At 58.3% G+C, this 25,177-nt stretch overlaps 1 protein-coding gene across 6 annotated transcripts in view; it reads left to right on the top strand.

The window, feature by feature from the left end:
* Positions 1–25,177, top strand: part of NSD2 (nuclear receptor binding SET domain protein 2) — a 68,189-nt gene that overhangs the window by 37,972 nt on the left and 5,040 nt on the right. For 4 of the 6 annotated variants that reach the window (XM_066384762.1, XM_066384765.1, XM_066384767.1 and 1 more), the window contains exons 6-18: positions 1,692–1,836; positions 4,219–4,337; positions 6,759–6,840; positions 7,889–8,013; positions 17,134–17,265; positions 17,685–17,808; positions 18,649–18,849; positions 19,593–19,772; positions 20,149–20,305; positions 20,427–20,632; positions 22,352–22,455; positions 23,891–24,160; positions 24,469–24,585. In XM_066384762.1, coding sequence (XP_066240859.1) covers positions 1,692–1,836; positions 4,219–4,337; positions 6,759–6,840; positions 7,889–8,013; positions 17,134–17,265; positions 17,685–17,808; positions 18,649–18,849; positions 19,593–19,772; positions 20,149–20,305; positions 20,427–20,632; positions 22,352–22,455; positions 23,891–24,160; positions 24,469–24,585 — 1,962 coding nt within the window. Of the gene's footprint in view, positions 1–1,691; positions 1,837–4,218; positions 4,338–6,758; positions 6,841–7,888; positions 8,014–10,531; positions 11,406–17,133; positions 17,266–17,684; positions 17,809–18,648; positions 18,850–19,592; positions 19,773–20,148; positions 20,306–20,426; positions 20,633–22,351; positions 22,456–23,890; positions 24,161–24,468; positions 24,586–25,177 lie in introns of those variants that run through there. The other 2 variants (XM_066384769.1, XM_066384768.1) reach the window with 2 other exon arrangements.

The following is a 25,177-nucleotide window of genomic DNA, read 5'->3' on the forward strand; positions in this document are numbered from 1 at the left end:
GTCAGAGCCAACTTCGTGTTGCAGAAGGTGACCTGCAATGAAAGGCCAGAGGACTGGGGTCCCCGGGTCAAGAGGACATGGCAAGGGGCTGGGACAACTGTCTGTGGTGATGGCTTTGCGTTGGGGGGCAGGAGATAGGTCCTGGTGGTGCCTGACCAGTGCCAGCCCAGGTCACTGGGGGGCAGAGACACCACCCCCACTTGTCCCCTCCACAGAACTACCCCCTGGAGGACCCACATCCGAGTGGGCTCTGGCTGCTCGGTGTGGCTAGCACTCTGAGTCAGTTTAGAGGGCACTAAAGGGACCGGGTCTCTGTGCCATTACCTGGCTGTGCTTGTACGGCTGGAGAACGGCCACAGGAAGTGTGGGGACAAGGCCTGTGGACACGGGCCCTGAAATCTCCTGTCACTGTCACGTGCTGTGAGAGCCTGCTCTTTCCGCCCGTGCGGAAGTGTGAACTGCGTTCTCAGGTGCAGGACGCACAACAGTAGGTGGGCCAGGTCTGCCTGTGAGCCACAGCTTACTGACCTCTGTGCTCCTGCGGTGAAGGCTTTCCAGCTCGACGTGCTCGAGAACCCTGGGGCCTTGAGAACACTGGTGCCAGGCCCAGTGCATTGAGGTCTCGGGCAGGACCTGAACAGTCAGGTGGAAACTCCCAGGCTGCTGCAGGGGGCCCAGCGGAGGCCCCGGCCTGGCTGGAGGGTGCCCGTGGCGGTCCTGTAGGCCTGTGAAGACGGGCTCCTGGCTGGCAGGTCTGGTGGGCTGGAGTGTCTGCATTTCTTGGGTGATATGGGTGCAGGTGCTGCAGCCTGGTGTGGCTGGTGGGCCAGGGTGGCCCTGTCTCTTGGCTCTGCTGGGTGGTGGCAGAGCTGCTGGGCGGGGGCGGGGCTTGGGCACCCCACCAGTGTGCCATCCATCCAGAGCATGCGCCAGAAAGTGCAGGCTGGGTGCTCTGGCCAGCGCGACGCCAGGCCCCACCTCACTCCATGTTCTGAGACCACAGTTCTGGGGGACGTTTCCCCTACAACTCATTTTTTAACATAACCTAGAAAAGTGAAACTTCCTAACAACTTTTTTTTTTTTAATTTAATGAGAGGAAGAGAGGCCGGGACAGATCCCTGCATGTGCCCCGACCAGGATCCACCCGGCAAGCCCACCAGGGGGTGATGCTCTGCCCATCTGGGGCCCTTGCTCTGTTGCTCAGCAACCGAGCCCTTCCTTAGAGCCTGAGCAAGGCCATGGAGCCATCCTCAACACCCGGACCGAGTCGCTCCAGTAGAGCCCTGGCTGCAGGAGGAGAGAGAGAGAGAGGGAAAGGAGAGGGAGAAGGGTGGAGAAGCAGATGGGCGCTTCTCCTGTGTGCCCTAACTGGGAATCAACCCAGAGTTTCCACATGCCAGGCTGCCACTCTACCACTAAGCCAACTGGCCAGGGCCACTTCCTAACAATTTCATGATTTTGGAAAACTATTTTTTCTCAGTGTTGATCATTTCCTGTGCAGACATGATACACTTGGATCATCTGCTCCAGCCTTGTTTTCCTTTAGGGTTTTCAGTGAGTTTCAGCCTCAGGTCAGCATGAGTCCTCTCGGGAGCTTTTGTGGGACAGTTGTGACTGGATTGTGTGCAAACCAAAACCCAGGTGAGTTTTGGGTGCGTGGCCTCCTCAGCACACCCTCCCTGTGCTTACAGGTGGTGGCGGAGCACCCGGATGCCTCGGTGGAGGAGATTGAGGAGCTGCTGGGGTCCCAGTGGAGCATGCTCAGCGAGAAGCAGAAAGCCCGCTACAACACCAAGTTCGCTGTCCTGGCCGCGTCGCTGTCTGAAGATGACTTGGGTAAGTGCTTAGGCACGCTGTGTGCTGTGTGGCCAGCTGAGCGCCGGCTGGGGACCATAGGGCGGCACCCGCTGCCCAGCTCCGACCTGCCGTGCCGTGCTGGCCCTGAGAGTGTGTGGTCACAGCGAGACTCTGCTGTCACCTGTGTCCTCTGCGTCCTGAGCTGTCCGTGCACACCAGTGGCTGCGGGTCCCTTGCTCTTCCTCCTGAGTGGAGGGGGCGCCCTGGACCCTGTGGCCAGGGGGCAGCATGAGGGCCACGCTGGGACAGTAGGCTGTGTGACCATGTGACGGGAGGGTCAGGCCTCATGCTGTGTCCTGGGTAGGCTACACTGGCGCCACTCGAGGGGCCAAAGCGTAGGGCTGTGGCCTGGGAGGAGGGCTCTCAGCTCGCTTGCTGAGAACTCGCAGGGCAAGGACAGTGACTGGGGACCGACCTCACGTGAGGTGTCCTGGTTCTTCCTGGGCCTTCAGTTTAAAGCACAGGAAGGGGCTTCTCTGCTTTAGCAGCAGCAGGAGAAGAGGACTGAGCTCTGCAGAGAACCTGACACTGTCTGCACGTGTGTGCACACGCATGCTGTGGAAGAGTAGCGTTTTTAATGTAAAAAGTGTGACGTATTGGGGCAACAGTTTAAAATATTAAAGAACTTCGTGTCTCTCAGGGCTCATCATTGAAGGATTTTGGAGAGGCCAGATGTAAAGTGTGTCACGACTTAAGGAGGCCGAGACCTGGGTGATGCAGCCTGCTGTGCACACGCGTGTGTGTGGCGGCTCAGTCGTGGGTCCCGCTGTGCGCACACGCTCTGGGCTGCCTTTCCTTCCCGGTCGGGGGGCTCTCTGCCTCAGCTGTCTCACGGTGTTAATGTTGGCTCTGGTTCATTTGTTCACTGTTCATTGTAAATACTGTATAATTTAGAATAGTGAGGATGTTTAGGGTTTGTGTATTTTCTTAAACGGCAAAGGCTCAAGCTGACTCCAGCATGCTGGACCTAGAAAGGGTCTCTCTGAGAGACGCGTGTTCAGGGGTGAGGAGGGCTTTCCTGAAGCCAGGTTCAGCTTACCTTTGAGGAGGAGTGAGAGGTTGTGTCAGTTTGTCGTCTGGACGGTTGCTGGGCACGTAGTGGACAGGAGGGAAGGTCAGCTTCTGCCATGTGCATCGGGTATGTGTGCCTGGAGGCCCCTTCGCCTTCCTGTCGGGGACCCCAGTGCTGACAGCCGAGACAGCGGTTGTGGCCGTGGTGTTGGCCACCCACTGTCCCGGCGTTAGGGATTGGGACAGAGCCACGTGGCTATTTCTGTGAGATGGGGGTAGCCTCGTTCCAGCGGGTCTTCATGGGGAGCGAGGGAGGCCATGCCAGGGCTGCCTGCTGCCACGGGGGCCCACAGCCTCGTGGACACGGAGTGCCTGAAGGTGGGCAGCTCCGGTGGGCTGCGGCTGCCCAGTCAGGCCGGCTGTGCCCAGTGCTGGTTTGGCGCAGGGGCTGAGCCGACGCCACTGCCCACTGCTTCGCAGGCCTCTTGCTGGGCTGAGGTCAGGAGCCTGGCTCCGAAGGACCACTCAGCAGGCTGGCCCCCAGCAGGCTGGGCCTGGCAGTCAGGGTGGCCAGGGCGTCGTCTCAGCTCTGGCTCTGGGCAGGGATGGACGCCGTGGGCCGCTGGTGCGCTCTGTCCCACCGGGGACTCAGGTTCAGGGGTGACGCTGGTCTCCCCCATGATGTTAGAGGGGAATAACCCCAAACCTCTGAAGTAGTTGTGCAGGTGGGAAGAGAGAGAGAGAGAGAGAGAGTGTGTGTGTGTGTGTGTGTGTGTGTGTGTATGTGTGTGTGAAACCAAACTAGCGCGTCCTCTGGGGTCTGCGCTTGTCCTCCGTCTGATTGGACCCTGAGGCTGGGGTGAGCTGCTGTTTCTGGGATCAGCTCCTGGCACAGGGGGGCCGTGTAGACAGCCTTGAACTTGCAGAGGCAGACGGAGCGTGGCTCCTGAGGTGCTGCTCTGAGGAGATGGGTCAAACATAGCACCTTGGGTTCAAGCTGGCAGGCTTTTTACTCAAACCAGATGAGCCTATGCTCAAGCTGGCGACCTCGGGGTCTCGAACCTGGGTCCTCCGCATCCCAGTCCGACGCTTTATCCACTGTGCCACCGCCTGGTCAGGCGGATTATGTTTAAGTTTAATGCTATAGTACGCTAAAATGTAATCATAGCATGTGCCAATTTAGTAATGTGTAGATCAGATAAGGACTTTTCCAGTCCGTGCTGCACAGCCCTGGGGCCAGCGGGGTTGCCGGAGAGCCGCCCTGGCTGTCCTTGCCCCGTGAGTGCCCAGCACAAGCGCAAGCGGCCTGTGCGGTGTTTTTCATGCATGTTTTCCCATCCCCATTCCTAGGTAACTTAAATGGGAAGAAAAGAACCCACCCAAAGAGGACCCAGGACCCTACAGAAGAGGCTGACGTAGAGGACACACCCAGGAAAAGACTCAGGATGGACAAGCACAGTCTTCGGAAGGTGATCAGTCTGGGTCTGCCTGGCTGGGGCCACGTGCTGTGTGACCCTCGGTTCCGCGGGTTTCCTGACTCCTGACGGAGTGGGTGGACGAGGCGGCCTCTCGAGCTCCCCACCTGGTGGGATGCGGCACGGTCTTCCTGGTGTGGCCGCTGCAGAGAGCTCACCTGCAGGGCCGTGGCTGGCCCTGACACTGGCTTGCAGAAGGACACACATACAGCCTTGGACAGCACCTGACGTTTAGCTCCCACAGGTCACACGGGAAACGGCCCTGGTCTCTAGGGCATGTTGTTGAGTGTGGAGATAGTGAAGTCACGCGTGACGGGGCAGCCTCTGTCCCTGAGAGAGGTGTGGCATGCTTCCGGAGAGTGTGAAAGTGCACAGGCACCAGGATGGATCTCGTGGGCTTAGGCAGTGTGTCGGGCTTATTATGGGGTTCGATGGGGACCCCGACTGTTGATGCAACAGAGATGGCAGCTCCACGGGTGTGAGGGCCGCAGCTCGTACCTCGCAGCTCTGGCAGATTCCACCCGCGTTGGCAGAGCTCGCCGGTGCCTGCAGGAGAGGGACAGCAGCCAAGTCCACGTGGCCGGGGAAGCCGCGGCCACTGCTGCCCTGTGGTGCTCAGCCGACAGGAGGGTCACCTGAACCTGATGTCCAGAGGACGTTGTCACTGACGGAGGCCTCCTGCAGTGGACGGGACGTCCCCGCTGGGGTCTGTGGTGTGCAGGGTTCACACTGACTGCAGTGGACATCCCCACTGGGGTCTGTGGTGTGCAGGGCTCGTGCTGACTGCAGTGGACGTCCCCGCTGGGGTCTGTGGTGTGCAGGGCTTGTGCTGACCGCAGTGGACATCCCTGCTGGGGTCTGTGGTGTGCAGGGTTCACACTGACCGCAGTGGACGTCCCCGCTGGGGTCTGTGGTGTGCAGGGTTCACACTGACTGCAGTGGACGTCCCCACTGGGGTTTGAGGTGTGCAGGGCTCGTGCTGACTGCAGTGGACATCCCCGCTGGGGTCTGTGGTGTTCAGGGCTCGTGCTGACTGCAGTGGACGTCCCCGCTGGGGTCTGTGGTGTGCAGGGCTCGTGCTGACCGCAGTGGACATCCCTGCTGGCGTCTGTGGTGTGCAGGGTTCACACTGACTGCAGTGGACGTCCCCGCTGGGGTCTGTGGTGTGCAGGGCTCATGCTCACTGCAGTGGACATCCCCACTGGGGTCTGTGGTGTGCAGGGCTCGTGCTGACTGCAGTGGACATCCCTGCTGGGGTTTGAAGTGTTCGGGGCTCACGCTGGGAGCAGAGCTCTAGCCTTGTACCGGGAACGTTTTGGGGGTGCTCTTACTGTTTTGCTCTGCTTTGAAGAATGGAGAATGAGCCATACATGCTGACGTGTACCCAGGCAGCCACTGCATCACCCTTTGCTTCTTTAGGGCCGTTTTTACGGCTTGGGGGCAGGCGGCCTGGCCCGTGTTCCTCGCCCACAGGCAGCTCCAGGCACCTGGCAGGTGGTGGGAGTGACTGTCCGGTGGTGGCTCAGGGAAGCACAGCTCCACCCACTCTGGCTGCTGGCAGCCCTGTGCCGACATGCTTGCTTTGAAGTATTCCTATAAATGATACACCTAAGAACGTGGCCCCAACGTTGGAGTCTCGGAGTTCACGTCGAGCAGCTGGGTGGCCGTGTTCTCTTTATCACCGAGGGGCTCAGGGCACAGCGTGCAGCAGGCTCTCTGGTGTCTGCTCTGGGTTGGCTCCGAGGTCGTGTCGTCCACCGTGCCGGCTGCCACCATGCAGGCGCAGGCACCTGCACCTTCTCCGGCCCCCCAGGTCCTGTCCCCTGGCCTTGTCCTGGGCAGGCTGTCGTGGCTTGGCAGTGCAGGGACTCGGCCCCTGGGGTGGCTGGTCGAACACAGCACGTTTGTCGCAAAGTCCCCGGGATTATTCTCATCTGTGCTGTTTGAGTTCTGGGTCCTGGACACAGTGCTCGTGGTCCCTGTGATGTGTGTTTTAGTCACGATCTCTCCTGAGATTTGTTTGGAGCTTGTCTGTGAAAATGACGTCCTCAGTGTAGGAGTTTGTGGTGACGTTGGCAGGGACTTACCCTGGTGCCACCTGAGAGGCTTGGGCAGCCCAGAGAATGGTCCTTTCCTCTCCTCTGAACCACACTGGAAGCCAAGGGAAAGTTTGGGTGGCATGTGGAGAGCCACCCAGCGGTCCAGTGCCGTTTGCGAGCCCCAGTGGTGTGGCCGCTGTGAGCTGGGCAGGCCTGTGTCCACTGCAGTGCGGCCAGGCTGTCGGCGTCATGCCGGCTCACTGCCCGGGGAAGATGTTGCCGCCACAGCTGGTCAGCAGCGTAGCCTGTGTGGCGGTGGTCGTTCCCTTTCCCTGCTTCTCATCTTCCTTGTCGACGTCACTGTTTTGAATCGCAGAGAGAGGCCGTGGCTGAGAGGACATCCCGGACGGGCTCCTGCAAGGCCGCAGAGGTGGTGTCCTCCCCGAAGAGCCAGGCAGGTAATGTGGCCATGCCTCCTGTGGGGGGGCGGGGCCAGCACCTGGACTCTGTCCCGCTGGGGGTGTGGGGGGGGGGGCCAGGCTGGGAGGGACCGGGAGCCTCCAGAGGAATTGACTGCCCACTGGGCTGGACAGGTGCCGGTAGGAGTGACTGCCCTGGAAAAGCAAACCATCTAAGTGGTCAGTTGTTTCAGCAGCTCGACTAGATGTTACTGAAGTTACTCTTGTACTGATTTCTGCGTGGCTTTGTTGTTTTCAAAAGTAAAATTATGCTAGAGAAGTAACTCAGACCAGAGGTGTCTTCTGCGATGGTGCTGGTCACTGCTGTCCACGCCCCCACTGTCCAGTACCTCCCCGAGTGTGGGCCAGGGAGTCCCCCAGGGAGCACTCGCTGGTTGTTTCACATTCTGAGGAGCAGCTGTGGGTGTTAGTGAGAAGCAGCCGCCAGGCCGCGGAGGTGATAGTCACCCTCGGATGGGCCTCTGGTCGTTGGCTGAGGGAGCTTCCACCTCCAACTCTTAGTTGGGAAGGAAAACAGAATTCAGGAGGAAGTGAAGGTTGGAAATGGTCTGGTTCCTTTTTATGCCTGAGGTGCTGTGCTGGCTTTAAAATACCAGTTAGACAGACTTAAAAAACGACGTCCGTGGGCAGCTTGAGCACTGAGTGAGTGTGTGATGGTGTGAGGGCTAGTTACTTGTGAGCACACGGCGAGATTGCGGCTCTGATTCAGTCGTACCTTTGAGAGACACCCACCAGCCTACTGAGGGCCAGGAGTGTCTGGGCTTGCTGCAGTTACCTGGTGTGCCTGGATCTGCAGTGGCCCCAGGGTGATGTTTTGGGGACCAGGCAGAGGACAGTGCAGCTCACTGTACAGTGTCTCTGCTTTTGATCATGTACAGATTTTCTCACAATAAACACGTAAGCCCTTCGCACAGAAAGGGAGCTATCTCCAGAATGTCCTTTACTAGAGGGGTAATTTTAACGCAGTCGAGGGACTGAGAGCTTGGTGTTTCCAAGCTTTACTTTATAAACCCAAATTGTTTTGCAGCCACGAAGCACCTGTCCGACGCGTGCAAACCCCTGAAGAAGCGCGGCCGGGCCCCCGCAGCGGCGTCTGCGGCTCCTGCATTTAGCAAGAGCTCGTCTCCTTCCGCGTCCCTAACTGAGAACGAGGTAAAATAGTAGTGGTCATGGTGGCCGTGGCGCTCACGATGCTGCGTGCTGAGCCAAGGTCAGACTCGCCCGGCGTAAGGCCGGTGTTCTCCACGAGTGCAGGCGAGCTGTAGTTCTCTAGACTGTGGTGGAGCCATGGATGGACGGAGTCATTGTTGTAGTCTGAGTCCCTGAGCTCTAAGCACACACGCACATAGTGCACACCTGGCGTGAGAGCCATACTGTAGGACCAGGCACTTAGCTGTTCCTGAAATCTTCTTCACGTGGAAGGAGGTCTGGTTTGTCCTGATGTGACACTCCGCCCCCCCAGGGGACGAAGGGCGGGACACACTCTTCTGATTCCTGTGGTTCACAGAGGGATGTGGCTTTGGGTCTGTGGCTTTTTTTGGTCCTTAAATTCTGGCATATTCTTAGATACTTGAGCGTTGAGGTGAGTCAGGACCACCATGGCAACGGCTCCTCTCTTCTGGACTTGCAGAGTACGTGATGTTGTGACCACCGTTGTGTCACGACACCTGGACTTGAGCAAGTCTGGAGTCTGAGCCGTTACGAGAGACAAAAACAGCCTCCTGATGCAGATCTGACTCTTCTGTCCAGAGGGAGTTTGGGATTCCAGACTTGAGTGACTGCCCTAGGAGATTATGTCAAGTTTTAATTTCTTGTTATTCCCTGTGGTTTTCTTTTTCTCACCGTAGACAGGAGTGCTGCTTCTAGAATGTTTATGAGAAGACACTAACCTGGGCTTTTCAGTGTAGGGCAGTGAGGCCGGGAGTGGGCACAGACCCCTCACCCTGCTGGGTCAGAAGGTGGCACTCTTACCTGTCTCTGCCACGGCCCCAGTGGGGACAGTGTTCCCTGCTCTCCGCCAGCCTCAGGGGCTTCCTCCCACTAGGCGAGGGGCAGGCCATCCAGTGCGGGAGGTGTCTTCCAGCCGCCAAGGTGCAGAGGGGCCTGAGCCCGCTGCCCGGGTCCCCGGCACTGTAACAGCACCCCTGGTGGGCGCTCTCGGGGACCAGCCAGCTCAGCAGTGCCGAGCAGCAGCTCGCGTGTGGGACGGGCTTCCTCACAGCGGCTGTGTGGAGGTAGCCGGCGCTCCTACGTTTGGGCATACCCAGGGATGCAGTGAGAATTCTTCACCGGACCCTGGGAGCTTACGGAAACATGAAAAGGCACAGCCTGTACAAAATAGTTTTCCTTTTTCTTGTCCAAGCTCAGATGAATTTCCTAAGAACCCAAGTGGAAGGGTGGCCTGCTGTTCTGAAGAATACGATATAGAAATAAAATGCTGCAGTTCCATAGACCTTTAGCTTAAGTTGGTTTTTTAATTTTAATTTTTTGTTGATTTTAGATGGAGAGGAAGGGAGACAGAGAGGGAGGGAGGGAGAGAGGGAGGGAGGGAGAGAGGGAGGGAGGGAGGCATGCGTTTTGCCATCCCGCTCAGTCGTGCTTCCCGCGTGCGCCCTGACGGGATCAAACCTACAACTTGGCTGTTTCGGGACGGGGCTGTAACCAACTGGCTAACAGGCCAGGGCCTAAGTTGGCAGTTTTTTGTTTGAAAAAGTTTTTTAATGAGTTTCTTACACTATCAATTGGTACATGTGTCCAGTGGAGTTTTCCTGACACTCTTACCAGACGCAGTCCAAAGGAAAACCCGGGCCGCTCCGCCCTGGCCTGTGGTCCCCGACCTAAGTCATGCGGGGCCAAGAGCAGTGTCCCGGCACTGCGGTGGGCGCAGAGTACAGCTTGTTAGACAGACCTTGTTGGAGGCGGTTATTTTAAGCTGGGTGAGCTAAAGCTTTGTGGCTTAGACATTCGTTCTGAACTTGGGAAGCATTTTATAGTCATTAGACTTAATTGATTGTTAATTCTTTAACTTCAGAAGCAGATAGGTTAGTAAATACACCAGGCCACACACACCATATACCTCCCTGCAGTTTGAAGGTGACACACAGACCTCACAGTGAGCACTCGGCTCCTCAGAAGAACATCTAGAGATCTGGGCTTTCCCGTCAGCTCACGTCCGTGTGGCTGTGTTCACCTCTCAGCAGAGCCGTCTTCACAGACCTCACCTCCTTAACTGCTGCGCTGAGCAGAGGGCTGCCTGTGGCGGTCACTGCCTGGACCACAGTGGGTCCAGCACAGGCCGCATGCAAGCCGGGGGCGCAGACTGCTGGGTCCCTCGGGTGGGCGTGGTGACCGTGGACGTACGATGTGGGGCTTCAGCCCTTTCCATCACCCTTGATCCCAATAAGGAGCCAAATAAAGTTGGTATTTCAAGACACTTTAGGTCACATCATGGTTTACGTCCTCCTCGGAAAGCGCGTATGCAATAACCACCATTTATATTGGGATGATTAGTGCCGAGGGCCACGTCACCCCAGCGAGGACAGGGGAGGAGAGGGCACACTTGCATGACAGAGGCCTGCGAAGGGGTTGATGTGATTTAAGTGTGTGTAACTTCATTTCTTATTCCCTTAGTAGAGCAAATTCTCATTTTTCTCGCCTTCACTGGTAACAGCTTTTATGGGAGCCCACACCAGTCAAGTTGGACTTGAACCCAGCTGCCCTGTACTGCACTTAACATGGTGTCACGCCCCAGGATGCCTGCTGCAGGTGGCGTATCATCGTACACACTCAGTGACACCCTCACAGTCATTTTATGGAAGATGGGTGACAGTCTGTTTTTATTGGTATTAATAAACACATACAATGAAGAAAACAGATAACATTTTAAGACCAAGGTAAGATACCTACTCAAGGCCATCTAACCAGTCACATTCATCTCATGATAGAAACACATTCTAGTTCAGTGATCACTTAGATTCAAGGTGCAAGGGTGCCCTTCAGTGGGGGGCTGCCCTGGGCCTGTGACAGGGACACCACACTGAGGAGTCGGTCTCGCTAGAGGTCACCTTTGTTCTCCAGTTCATGACTTAGTGAATTTTTACTGGCAAACGTCAACATCCATACCTTCAGAAACAGTAAGACAGCACACGTGCAGTGGCGGCGCCCACACCGCCTGTCCTCGCCCACGGAGCGTGCACTCTGCTGTGTCCTCGCCTCGTTTCAGCACGGAAGGCAGGAGGGGTTTGATTTTGTCCTTTTTTACTGAACAGTTTTACTAGGACACTAGATGGAGTAAGTTTGTAGGGCAAATGTCATCTGCAGTGTCGTGAACCATCCACCTCCCAACAGGCCCACAAGCAGGGGACAGCCATCACGCTGAATGTCTGTGTGCCGTGCCCGGGGTCACGTGTGTGCATGCTGAGGACAAGGCCTCACGTGCCCTCAGCTCACGGAGGCAGGAGGGCGCTGTCTGAGTCGCGTGTCCACAGCACACGGTTGTTCCCGCAGCCTCTTCCAATGCGCCTGACCTCTCGTGGAAGTTTCCATTACTTACTGTAACGCATGCAAACACTTGAGATACCTGGCACCTTGCAAGGACTCAGTGGTTCGCTCTGTGATGACATGGTTATAACAATAAAGTAACAAAGTCACCATCGCTCCGTTCTTATCTGAAAGCACACGCTCTGTCGGGCCTGGAGAGGGGCCCTCGGACCGCGTGCCGCTGCTTCCTGCGCCTGGGACGGAGCACCGCCAGGGGGCGAGCACGGGCGGGGCGGTGGCCGCGGGCTGGGGCTCTGCTCAGACGTAGTGGACACGTGGCCTGCAGGCCATCTGAGTGCCGTCCCTAGAGGACATGAGGAGCCCAGCAGTCGTGTGTGGTTCTCAGAGCGCACTAAATTAGAAAGCATAAAAGCCGGTGGTGTAAACATGGCCCTAGTTCAAGAACCAATAACCGAAGGTAAAGACCCACCGGAGAGGCCTTTGACCAGCACTCAGGGCTTCACTGGAAACCGTAGCACAGCAGGTTTTGGACAGTGGCCAGCCAGCTACCAACGCGTGACAGGTGCCTTTCTCTTGTGAAGAAGGACGGGGCCATCAGAATGACTTACGTGTCCACAGAGCGGCACAAAGCTAGCATCAGCTGAGGACGCGGGAGCCTGGCTGGGGAGCAGCACCCCCTGGGGACCAGGGGCAGGTGACGGCCAGGCGGAGGGAGGTGTGCTCAGCACGCTGTGGCGAGGGACGACCACACTGACAGAACTGTCCCCTCCTGCGGTCAGTGGTGGCGACGCTGAGGGACGTCCCTGGTTGGCCCTGCGGCTTCTGGAGGCTGAATGGGGGCTCTGCAGAGCAGGAGGTTGTGTGTCCTCTGCTGCTGGCGCCTGGGCCGCGCTGTACGCTCTCGCCCGGAGGCACCTGAGCTGCTGTGGCCAAGGTGGGTTTCCATGGTGACGGCGCAGGGCTGCTGTATGCTGCTGCCCGTGTACCGTGTGTGCTGTGGTGGCTGCGAGGGGCCCTGTGTGGAGGGGCGTTTGCAGGAGTTGGCAGCAGCTGCTCTGGAAGGCAGGCCCCGCCTGGGCGCAGAGCAGCAGCACGGGCCAGCGTGGCTCTTGCCCACCACCTGCCCACATGGCCTGTCTCCTGAGGGCCTTGCTCGGAGGTGACACAGGCTGGGTGTCTGCAGAGGTGGTTTAGGTGCGGGCGCATCCTGGTGCTCTGTAGTGGGCCTCTTGTCTGTTATTTCCCCTCCTCCCAACTGGAAGGAGCCCCAGGATTGAGAGGCTGTTTATAGACGCCCAGGGCAGTGTTGCCAAACCTCAGGCAGGGCTGGCCCCAGCGTCCCAGGTGCCTGACTTTGCTCAGGGCCTGGGCAGTGGGACGGGGGACACATCATTGGCCAATTCAAGGGGTTTATGTAGTTGGTGACCGGAGGTGATGAGAACAGCCAGGCTTGAGGGCAAAGCAGAGCCTGCATGTGCTGAGCAGTTGGCGGCTCACTACGGCCAGTCCATCAGAAATGTCCTAGAAAGAGAAGGCGGTCAATTAGCATCAGTTCCAAACCCAAAATGTGCCCCGGTGTGGGTGTAAAGGATAAAAATGCCCTTGAGGAGGATCTTGACCCAAAACCTGGTGCGTGTGTGGGCGCCGGGCCTGCAGTGGCTGATGGTCAGTGTGATGTGTTGACCGTCAGTGATAGTGTCAGCGTGTTTGGGTGAAGGACAGCATCCACTCTGAGGCCCCATTTTATAGGGGAGGTCCTCACATCACGCGAACACCCCTCTGATAGCTAGGAAACAGGAGCACTGTGACTCTGACCAGGCTGCCTGACTTCTTTCTCCATGCCATCCTGACGTGTTTCTGAAAGACCGTAGCCCCTCTAAGTGGTGACTGCAGTCCTGAGGTGACTGGCCCGTAGACCTTTGTATGGGGAGGGGACACCAGCCCATTGACTTCATGTGAGACTGACATTTTACACTTTGAAATTGCTTCATCGCCTCACTTTCTAAAAACTCCATGAACAGAAGAAACAGGCTGAAGACTGCTGTTTGTCTTTGAGATTTTGACTCTAATTATGGTCTTTTGCTGAAAGAATTGAAGGATCACTCTTATTAGAAAAGGTTTCTCAGATGTTCTCAACCTGTTCACTGGCTTCTAAGTTGTCCTTTAAGAAATGTGTTGAACCCTCTGTATGGTAGGAGTTTGGTTGGTGAGGTTGACTTTGACCCTGTCACTACTGGTTTGCTGTTTTAGCTAGAATTCTGGAGCTAGGTCACCGTGACGGGGTGTGGTTTGCCCTCAGCACGTACAAGATGCGTGTCCCTCTTGTTTCTCGCGCTACTTGTGAGGGGCATCTGCACCCCTGTCCCTCCAGGGGCTCAGTGTCAGGCCACATCTTGCTGGGTACTGTTGTAACTAGGGTTATATGTTTGAGCTGCAGGTGTGATGTTATCTGGCCTGTGTATAGTTGTGGGGTCATTGTATGTGATTTGTCAGCATATGCTTTGAAGCGTGCTAACTACTGAGCTGCTACCCCCTCAGGAAGCGGCTGAGGAGGCGGTGGGGGCGGCCCAGCCAGCAGGAGGGTGTGCAGCGACCGTGTGGACGGGGGGACGGGCAGGACTGTGCTGCTCTCCAGTCGGCCCTCCCGGCGCTCGGCCAGGACACGGTTGGGGCGACAGGGTTATGTTGGAGGCTCGTGGTCGCTGTGACAAGGGTGGCCTGGGTCTGCGGCCAGGCCACCACACAGCTCTTGCTGGCCCGTCCAGGGTTTGGGGGCTGCACGGCAGCTGCCAGCATTAGGAGGACAGGACGGGACTTAGGCTTGGCCCTGGGATTCGGGGCCGCTCTGCGGGTTCCGGTCTGTGTCCTCTCGAGGGGTGGCTGGCTTTTATACAAGTCACGTTACACTGTAGTACGTTAGGCAGTGAATGACTTCCAACATTTCACTGTGACAGGAACTTGGAAGACCTGTTTGAGGTTAGTCTTGATTTTCAGATGATGAATTCTGCTGGGCACAGGGTCCTTATCTATAAATCCAAAATGCTGTGTGAAAGGACATCTGGTTTTCTCTTTACAAAAGCATAACTTAAACGTGGAGTATCTATTGTTCAAGGTCTGTCATTGTATTTCAAAAATGATGTAGCGTTATACTTGTGAGGGGGTTTGTCTTGTCAAAAAATGAAAAATTCACTGTGTGTGACACCGTGCAAGGTAGCCTGGGGACTGCTTTCCAGGGACAGCAGGGAGGACCTGCGGGGACTCGCACATCACCCCTAGAAGCTGGGCTATGCACGTCCGCCAGGTTACAGGACGATGGAGACCGTTGTCCTGAACACCCGCCGTGACTGCAGTGGAGGCTGCGCTCCCGGCCGGGAAGGAGGGCGTGTCCCGGGTGCAGGCGGGTGGAGACTGTCCCACGCTGAGTAGGGAGTCGAGGAAGGGCTTGGACACGCGAGGACTGTGCAGCAGGACTGAGGGCCGCGGTGGCCGTGGGGAGCAGTGGGGAGTTGTTGACAGTGTCTGTGTCCGTCCAGTTATTCCATTTTTCTTTTCCCAAATGCATCCTATTGGATATGGAGTAGACCCTAGATGTCCTAGACTGAGATTTGGGACTGTGTTGGGACCGTACAGGTGACTCTCGCTTTCACAAACGCATCTCCTCCGAGTAAGTACCGGTCACCTGGTGCCCTGGAGCCTGCAGCTGGAGTGAGGCGTGTGCCCAAGTGTAGCCCTGGTGCTGGGCCCTCGGGGGGGGGGGGGGTTGCGAGCAAAGCTGGTGGACCCCGACTGTGCTGGTTGTCGAGCTGCTTGCTGGAAGGGGTGGGGGCTGGAAGACAACTGTCCCCCCATGTGTGTCACGGGCTGTGCTATTGTAAGGTCTGTAACTTGTATATGCACCTGAGACCCCAACCAGGAAGCGAGCCTCCTGTGTCTCGAACAGTTTTATTTCCTTTCAACATGTGTACCCAGTGCTTGTTTCCTCCAACAGACTGTGTTAATGTGGGAGCTTGCTCCTCCTGGAAACGTGCTCACTTTCTCTGTAAATCTGAAATAAAAGGTGCTGTTCCTTCCTCTGACCCAGGACTGGTCTGTGTTTTCTGTCTCCATGCACGTCGGTGCAGCCGTGTTGAGGGAGAGGTGTGGGTTGGCGGGTAGGCACCGGGCTGTCTCCCTTGGAGCCCACACGAAGGCCCTTCCTTGGGGCCTGGGGACTCCGGCGGGCAGGCTGGCCTCGGTGTGCAGCTGCTGCCCCCGCGCCTGCCCACTGTGCCCACCAGTCTCCAGTGCTTGGCCCTGTCGGACCGGTATCTGAAAGACGTGACTTGGAGTGTGAGCTCAGAGCATGTTTTCAGGTCACCTTATTCCCAGGGTCCGTGTTAGTGAAGGAGGCGGGGCCCCGTCCAGGCAGTCCTCGGCAGTGACCATGCCTGACCACAGGGGCCTCCAGAGTGTAATGTCCACTCACACTGCTGTTTCCCTCTTCTTGGAAAACGCAAAGGAATCATTTAAAAGGTCACTTTCTCTCTAAGACTTATTCTCACGGGGTGTGTCTAAACCTCAGAGAGTATGATGGCTGGAAAGGTGGCCACACACCTGTCACCTCCGCCACGGACATCAGTCGGTACCAACAGGCCCCACTCTGACACCAGTTTTTAAAGTCAGCACATGCCTGTGTTGTTGTTTTTCTCTTTCCCTCTGCTGGTGGTGAGGCAGTGGGCCCGATGGAGAAGCTTGTCGGGGACTGGTGGAGCCGTGGAGCCTGTGGTCTGCCTCTTTAGTCTTTGTTTCTGACTTCGGGCGGCCAACTCCCACATCGCGCAGGGTCACCGGCACCAGCAGGCCCGCAGGGCAGCGCTTGTTCTCGTGTGGAAGGAAGTGCAGTTTATGCGTTTGCTCTGTAGAAAAATTCTGTCTTCAACATTCAGTGAACATCAGAAATAGGAGATGTACTTCTAGGTTTTGGGGTTTCGTTTTGTTTTTATCTCAAATTGGTAAATATCTAAAAGAAAGTTTTCTAATTTAAAGACTTACTGATTTCTATTTAGAGACTTCACTGTTACTAGTCAAGTAAGGGGAGTGCTGAGTACAAGACGGGATGGGTGTGTCCTGGTCTGAGTGTGGGAGAGAGGGTCACGTGCAGCCCGGGAGCCCCTGCACCCCCCCCCCCCCGGCCGTTCAGTTGGACTCAGCAGAGGCAGACCACACCTGGATGTTTCCCCCTCCCTCTTCCCTTCCCCTCGAAGGCGGGCAGTGCGGGGAGGACGCGCCGGGGGGGCCCGATGGGCCCGGTCAGCACTCCGGTGTACCCCCCTTTGAAGCACTGAGCCTCTCACTCAGCAGTCGTAGATGTGCAGGAGGGTCACGGCGTGAAGGCTCACGGTCTGACTGCACTTGGGTTCTTTCAGAAATTCACTTGGTCTCGATAATGTTGCTCTTCCTCGAAAATAGTTGGACTGTAACCGATGGGGTGAGAGGTCAGGACGCCCATTCCAAAGCCTGCCTGAGGCCACCTGTGGGAGCACCTGGGTTTTCATGATGTTAGGTCATCTTGAAGGAGTGTGAGGGAGGGTCAGAGCTTTTCCCGCATACAGATGTACACACATGTACTAGATACCGAGTGGAACAAAGTCCGTTTCTGAATTCCTACCCAGCCTGTCGACAAGTTGTGTGACGTGCGCTTGCGACCCAAGCGTGCGTGCAAGGGCACGCCCCCGGCGGTCCGTCCCTGCGCTCCCTGCGACTAGTGAACTGTCGCCGCCTCCTCACCTGCAGGTCTCAGACGGCCCGGGAGACGAGCCCTTGGAGTCTCCGTACGAAAGTGCCGATGAAACTCAGACCGAAGTGTCTGTCTCGTCCAAAAAGTCAGAACGAGGAGTAACGGCCAAGAAGGAGCACGTCTGTCAGGTGAGGAGCCCCTGGGTCCCCGGCTGGCACCCTCTGGGCTTGCAGTGGGGAGAGGCGGTGTGGTTGGAGCCAGTGGCCAGGGGCTGCTGCAGCCTCTGGTCTCTCCACGGACACGCACACACGTGGGGTGGGTGGGCAGGCCCTGGGGCACGGTGCCGTGAGTGCGTCTTGCAGCCACGGGAGCTGTGCCCGGCCTCCTGGCTGCCTGGGCCGAGCGTGACCTCTGACGACACTGGGCCAGCACGCTCCTGGCTTTTTGGTTCTGTCGGTCGCCATGGCTGTTGCTAAGGGGTCCCTTCTTGTACCCCGTTGCCGGGTGCTTACCCAGCACTGGGGGGGAGGTCTGTGTGTCCTGTCCCCTGGGGCCGCCCGTGGGGCAGGGGCTGTGCGGGGGCTTCACTGTGCCTTTCTGTCCGCAGCTGTGTGAGAAGACCGGCAGCCTGCTGCTCTGCGAGGGCCCTTGCTGCGGGGCCTTCCACCTCTCCTGCCTCGGGCTGTCGCGGCCGCCGGAGGGGAGGTTCACCTGTGGCGAGTGCACCTCAGGCAAGTGCCATCCGGGCTCCGCAGTCACCAGGGCTGGCTTCAGGAGGTGTCCTGGGACATCTGCTCCCGGCCTCGCTTCACACCGAGGGCTCGGGCCTTCTTCACAGGTGTGACCAGCTGAGCACAGGTCCCTCCGTGCCCCTGGTAGGCAGCTTCCCCTTGGTGGCCCCAAAAGTGCTCCCCTGGCTACCTTCCATCAGGTGGTAGGTGTGACTACTTCCAAGAAAGGGTCACTCAGAATGAGCTGGGGTAAGGTGACTCTGGGCAGCGCGAGCCTTGCTCTGTGACGTGGATGTGGTCGTGACCTAGCCGGTCCTGGGACGCTGACGTTCCAGGAACGTGGGGCTTTTCCCGGGCTGCGGCGTGGCCTGTCCCAGGCGGTTGCTCTGACCTCGCCGGCACAGCGGCCATCCCTGGTCACCTGTCTGCAGCCAGCTCCTGACTGTGCTCAGAACACACCCTCGGTCAGGACACACAGAGTCTTCAGGGAGCTCCCCCAGGTCACGGCCGTGCACTGGACACCCCGCTCCAGGGCACCAGGCCTCTAAGGGGTTTTCCACGTGATCGGTCACCACTCTTGGTGGGACGGTGAAAGCCTTTCTCCCTAGGAGCCCCCGTTTCTTCCTGCTTCTCGCTCACTTGAACGGGCTCCCACCGGCCTGCCGGTCACTCCCCTGTCCTCCAGGTGAGGCTGGAGCTCAGACCTCAGTGCCGTCCCCTGACAGGGGGACCTCCCGAGGCCGGTGTGGACGGCTCTGGGAAGTGACGTGTCCAGCGGCCAGTTGAGTGGCTAATGCTTGTTCTCTGTCCCTCTCTGCCCTGCCCCCAACCACCTGTTAGGGATGCACACGTGCTTTGTGTGCAAGGAGAGCGAGGCGGACGTGCGGCGCTGCGTCGTGTCGCAGTGCGGGAAGTTCTACCACGAGGCCTGCGTGAGGAAGTTCCCGCTCACTGTGTTCGAGAGCCGCGGCTTCCGCTGCCCCCTGCACAGCTGCCTCAGCTGCCACGCCTCCAACCCCGTCAACCCGCGCCCCTCGAAAGGTACGCAGGTGGGGGGGCCGCAGGCGTGCGGGAGGGTGCAGTGCTGTCTGCCTCCCCCTCGAAAGGTACGCAGGTGGGGGGGCCGCAGGCGTGCGGGAGGGTGCAGTGCTGTCTGCCTCCCCGTCCCTGGATCAGTGCCACCTGCTGGGGCACGGTTTCCCCGACAGAGGACTTGCTCCCCTGCCCCTTCCGGCTCCCTTTCCTGCCGTAAAGGTCATCTTAAACTTTGATCTTAGGGGGAGACCTTTGAACTGGTAGGTTCTATTCTTATTTCAATGGTTCTTCATACACAAGGGAGATACTTTCAGGTCCTGTTGTACTATTTTATCTTTGGTGTGCAGCACTGAGGATGACAAGTCACCTACTGCCAGGGCACCTGTGGCCATGTTGGGGCTGTTTTGGGGGCACATGCTGGCTGGCATTCAGTGGGCAGTGCGGGGACCCTGCTGTGCTGGGTGTAGTGCCCAGATGCCCTCCAGCAGTAGCGCCTGGGCTGGGGGCTTTCCTTTAGAGTTTGGCATTTTGAATGCTTGACCGTTTCCTCAAGCATATTGTTTTTTAAGAAGCTTTGCCTCAAGGAGATGTGTTTTCAGGATGTCTGTTAACCACTCTTACCCCCCATGTCCTGGTTCACATTCTCATCAGACCCCCCGCTGATTTCAGCGCTGACATCCTGAATGTGGGGCTGGGTGGCTCTCTCCGCCCGCCATGTGCCGGGCCTTCAGCCTGTCTCTCTGCCTCAGGCAAAATGATGCGGTGTGTCCGCTGCCCTGTGGCCTACCACGGCGGGGACGCGTGTCTGGCCGCGGGCTGCGTGGTGGTCGCGTCCCACGGCATCGTCTGCCCGAGCCACTTCACCGCGCGGAAGGGGAAGCGGCATCACGCCCACGTCAACGTGAGCTGGTGCTTCGTGTGCTCCAAAGGTGAGGGCCGGCGGGCTGGGGCCGGGCGGCCGCGGGGCCTTTCTGCTGCCTGCACCGGGCACCGGCCGGGCACGTGTGAATGCTCAGGGAGCGCTGGTCTCACGGCCTCGGGTCGCAGCCCCTCTGCCCCCGGGAGCCCCTGTGGAGGGCCCTCCGGGGCGTGCTGGGCTAGTCGTCTGCGGCCCTGCGCACGCGGTGTTTCCTGTGTGTTCACGTGGGGTGGTGCCTGCGACTTCCTCAGCTAACTGCCATTGTTTCAGATGCGTGGGAGGCTGTTAGTGGTGATATAAAACCTCCTGTGCCAGCCCCTGGGGACGGGTGAGAAGTGACGGGGGCGGGCGTGTGGGGGTGCCAACAGAGCCCCGTGTCCTTGCAGGCGGGAGCCTGCTGTGCTGCGAGTCCTGCCCGGCCGCCTTCCACCCCGACTGCCTGAACATCGAGATGCCCGACGGCAGCTGGTTCTGCAACGACTGCCGGGCGGGGAAGAAGCTGCACCACCAGGACATTGTCTGGGTGAAGCTGGGCAACTACAGGTGTGAGAGCCGGAACCGGTGCCCGTCTCCTCGTTCAGTGTTTTTACAGTGCTTGCAGTGTTGAAATGATTGTCATTCTCTCTGAAGAGTCTGTGAATCCTGTTTTTAATATTTATAATAGATGGTGGCCGGCAGAAGTTTGCCATCCCAAAAATGTTCCCCCAAATATTCAGAAAATGAAGCACGAGGTTGGAGAATTCCCTGTGTTTTTCTTTGGGTCTAAAGATTATTACTGGACGCATCAGGCTCGAGTGTTCCCGTACATGGAAGGGGACCGAGGCAGCCGCTACCAGGGGGTCAGAGGCATCGGCAGAGTCTTCAAAAACGGTACGGACAGTTCCAGGTGGAATGAACAGCAGTTGTGGTGCTAATCCTGATTTCTGCTTTTAAAAAAAGCTCATTCATTCTAGAGAGAGGAGAGAGATAAGGGGAGGGGAACGGGGGACGACTCCTAGCATGTGCTGCTTCCATTTGCTCTGACCGGGCAAGCCCCCAGTTTCAAACCAGTGACCTGGGCATTCCAGGTCGACGCTTTGTCCACTGTACCACCACAGGTCAGGCCTGACTTCTGCTTTTTGAAAGTGTGGTTTCTGTAGAAAACCCTGGAGTAAGCATTCTAGCTGTACTTTATCGTTTTTTATTTTTTATTTTCTTAATTTTTTTTGTTCAGTTAAGAGGAGGGGAGGCAGAGACAAACTCCCGCATATGCCCTGACCAACCAGGATCCACCTGGCAGGCCCCTACCTGGCAGGTGATGCTCTGCCTGGCTGGACTGCAGCTCCGTTGCTCAGCAACCCAGCTATTTTACCACCTGAGGCTGAGGCCATGAAGCCATCCTCAGCACCCGGGAGCCAACTTTGCTGGAATCATTTGAGCCATGGCTGCAGGAGGGGAAGAGAGGGGGAGGGGTGGGTTGGAGAAGCGGATGGTCATTTCTCCTGTGTGCCCTGATTGGAAATCGAACCTGGGACTTCCACATGCTGGGCCAACATTCTACCACTGAGCCAACCAGCCAGGGCTAGCTGTTCTTTAAACAAGATATTTGCCAACTATGTTCTGAGTGTGGAATGAGACTATGGTGGTAACTCCTATTGTGCTGGTTTGGGGTTCATGTCACTGGCATGCCTGAAAACCGTTTGTAGGAAATGACGTCAGTGCTGATTGCAGGCGTTTCTTCTAGCCTGCTGTGTGTGAGGGGAAGGTGTGCAGGGGCTTGCCTGTTGTCTAGACTGCAAGCACTGGGCTTGCTTTGTCTGTCAGCAACACTGGGCATCAGCTGTGGACAGGTAGACTGATGCCCCACCCTCATTTACACAGCCAGATGTGTGGTGTCATCAGGTGATGAGACAGGACAGAAAGGTAGCCACTGGGCTGCAGGAGGCATGCTCACGCCGGGCCGGGAGTGAGGGCGGGCAGCTGCCTGCGGCCAGGTCGGGAGAGCACGGGTCAGAGCTGACAGCACCACCATGGCTTGGTGAGCGGCAGAGCTGCAGGCTGCCGTGCACAGGGGACTTCTGTCCTCTGGTCCTTGGCACACCGCAGGCACTCAGGTCTGAATGAGGGCGTTATACAACAAAAGACATTCAAAAGCTATTATTGAGAGATTGAAGTTGCGAGGGAGCTGACCATGTTGAGTGCTGGCCGGTGCTTGGTCCAGCCGGGCTTCCTTGGTGGTGGAGGCCTGACTAGTGACCGGCACCGGCGGGCCGGCCCGTATGCCCAGTGCTGACCCTGGTTCCTGTCCCTGATCGTGGCTGAGGGTGTGGCTGTGGCGGTCGCCCCCGACAGCAGCCTGCCCGGTGAGCTGGTGCTGAGACCCACTGGGATCTTGGCCAGCTGGGGGTCCTTGCGGCTGTTCAGGTTAAAACTTCTGCAGCATCTAAAACCTTCCCCTTGACAGTTTTGCAAACCCTCTAGTTTTATGGAAACTGGAAACCACACTTAGCAGGGAGAGGGAAGTTCAGAGCGAATCACTAAAGCACAGAGCTTCACGGGTCAGGGTGTCTTTTACTAAGACCTTCTGCTCGTGTCTCCCTGATGTTGTAGCACTGCAGGAAGCTGAAGCTCGTTTCCGTGAAATCAAACTTCAGCGGGAAGCCAGAGAGACACAGGAGAGTGAGCGGAAGCCCCCGCCTTACAAGCACATCAAGGTGATGGCCCACCGCCCGGGAACTGCCGTGGGGTGTCTTGTGCGTGTGTGTTGCGAGGTCACAGTGTGAGGGGTGTCGTGAGCAAGCCTCTCTCCCAGGAAGGCCGATAGCAGGTGCTGTCGCCTCGAGCGTGTGTTCTCATGCATGGTGGGTGCAGGGCTGGGGGCGCCATCTGCCTGTGAGCGTGACTCTCAGCCTCACATCCTGGCCGGTCGGCCTAGAGCAGGAGGGACGAGGTGACATCCTGGAGCCATTGTCACCAAGTGCTGGAGACAAGCTAGGGCTGGAGGTGTTCGGCCCAGGCCCGTGCCCGGCTGGAACCTCTGAGACAGAATGGTGCGCCCACCTGCAAGGGCGTGGCGGGCGGGGAAGGGCGGCCGCTGCTGAGTGTGGCTCTGCATCTCTGCTGCAGTGGGTCCAGGAGCCCAGCAGGACATGCTTGCGTCACACAGCTCGGCTCCGAGACACGGTCGGAGACCCGTGCTTGCCAGCGGCTCGGTCGCAGTGCTGCCGTGTGGGCTGCAGACGGAGTGTCCTGTTGTGAGCTGTACTGCATCTGCTCGGGGAAAGGTCCCAGGAGCAGGGACTGGGTCAGACAGCCAGGAACTTGCGGGTTCTCGAGGCGTTGTTCAGGCGCTCCCCAAAGTTCCGCTGCTGCCCCCATGGTTTCCCGAGTGCTGCCCTCTGCTCTGGCTGCTTCTCAGCTTTCTTTGCTGCTTTGTTGTTGGGTCACTCTGGCTCCGTTAATAATAAAGTGAGGTCATAGTGCAGAGACTGCCCTGTGCCCACCTGCTCCCGTGGGCATCTGGGGGTACCCAGTGTGGAGGGTCAGACAGATGTGGGGCCGTGAGGAGAGCAGGGCTCGTCAGGCAGGGGCCGGGCGTCGCCTGTGTTGAGCTGTGTCTTCCTGTGACGACCGCCTGGGTGGACAAGGGGACGACGGCCGGCACACACGTGCTGGGTTCCCACCTCCCACAGCTCCTGGGCCCGTGGCCTGTCTGCGCCTGGGCGGCCCGAGGGCCCTCGCGTGGTTTTTGTTTTTGTTTTCAGTGAGAGAGACAGACAGGAAGGGAGAGAGATGCCTCCCATGTGTACCTTGATCTGGGGGCTCCACTCCAGCCCAGCCAGTGACCCTTTTCTCAAGCCAGTAACCTTGGGCTTTAAGCCAGAGAGCCCGGCTCAAGCTGGCAACCTCAAGGTTTTGAACCTGAGACCTCAGCATCACAGATTGACACTGCCTACTGTGCCATCACCAGCCAGGCCCAGGGCTTCTGTGATGAGTGTGGGCTGCAGGACCTCCTGCTGGGTCCCCCACTGGGCCTGAGCCACCGAAGCTCACAGACGCAGGAGGCTGGCAGGGTGGGGCAGGGGCCCCGCCGGGCGCCAGGCAGCACGCCCTTGTGTGGGGGCTGAGGCAGGTTACCTGTCCCTGCAGGTGAACAAGCCCTATGGGAAAGTGCAGATCTACACGGCCGACATTTCTGAGATTCCCAAGTGCAACTGTAAGCCCACGGATGAGAACCCTTGTGGCTCCGACTCGGAGTGTCTCAACAGGATGCTGATGTTCGAGTGCCACCCGCAGGTGTGCCCGGCCGGGGCCTTCTGCCAGAACCAGTGCTTCAGCAAGCGCCAGTACCCGGAGACCAAGATCATCAGGACGGACGGGAAGGGCTGGGGACTGGTCGCCACAAGGGACATCCGAAAGGTCCGTCCCTCCCTCAGGCCCGTGGCCCAGCGGCTCCCCGGGTGGACTCAGTGCATCTGAATGCACACGGGGAGGGGGTGCCGGTGTGGTTTTGAGTCCTCGCGGTGGGATGCTGTGAAGCATGGCCTGGAGGTCATTGTTCCCGCGGAGCTCGTCATTCCCGACGTGGGCCCTCACGCAGCGCGGTGCTGCTTGTGCGAAGCAGGCCGTGGGAAGGAGCGCTTCCCGCAGGAGCCGCCACGGGGAGGCCGGGCAGTGCGTGGCGCCCGCTGGTCTGCTCTGTGTCACCAGCCCTCCTCTGACCCCAGGGGGAGTTTGTGAACGAGTATGTCGGGGAGCTGATCGACGAAGAGGAGTGCATGGCCCGGATCAAGCGTGCGCACGAGAATGACATCACTCACTTCTACATGCTCACCATAGACAAGGTAGCCTCCCCGTCCCCATCCCCACGCTGGGCGGGCAGTGTCCTTGGCCTGGTGCCCGCACGCAGCCCCTGCTGGCACATCCGCTGGGCGGCTGCTCTGTGAGACGAGTGCAGGGTCTCCTCTGGCTCCTGAGGGCAGAGGCTTCCTGTGCCCATGGGCACGCGGGGACGCTGAATGCCCTCTCTGCGCGTCCCCGCCTGCGTGAGCCCAGATTAGTAAACCGGGATAAAGGTCTGCCGGTGGGGTCAGCACTCTCGGAAGAAGGGTGGATCAAGACCCTCTGGACAAGTGGGATGGGTGACAGGTGCACCTGGGACGCGGTCACGGTGCTGACGATGCCCTCCGGCCCTGGGCCCTTCAGGGCTCCTGGTGTGACCACAGCCACCGCAAGGTGGCAGACTGACACCCCGTCTGCCACGCCCTCCCTTTGTGGGGTGGTGAGGGAGGCAGCTGCATTAAAAGGTGAAACCCAGGCCTGTGCCTTACCATGTTTCAGGGTCTAAACTTAAACTTGTGTGTTGTAAAAAGTGCCACCTTGCTCAGTGAACACAGGGTGGTCCCTGAAATGACCACACGCCCAGGACACCGGCTG

This window comes from Saccopteryx leptura, chromosome 5 (assembly GCF_036850995.1).
Source record: "Saccopteryx leptura isolate mSacLep1 chromosome 5, mSacLep1_pri_phased_curated, whole genome shotgun sequence".
NCBI lineage: Eukaryota > Metazoa > Chordata > Mammalia > Chiroptera > Emballonuridae > Saccopteryx > Saccopteryx leptura.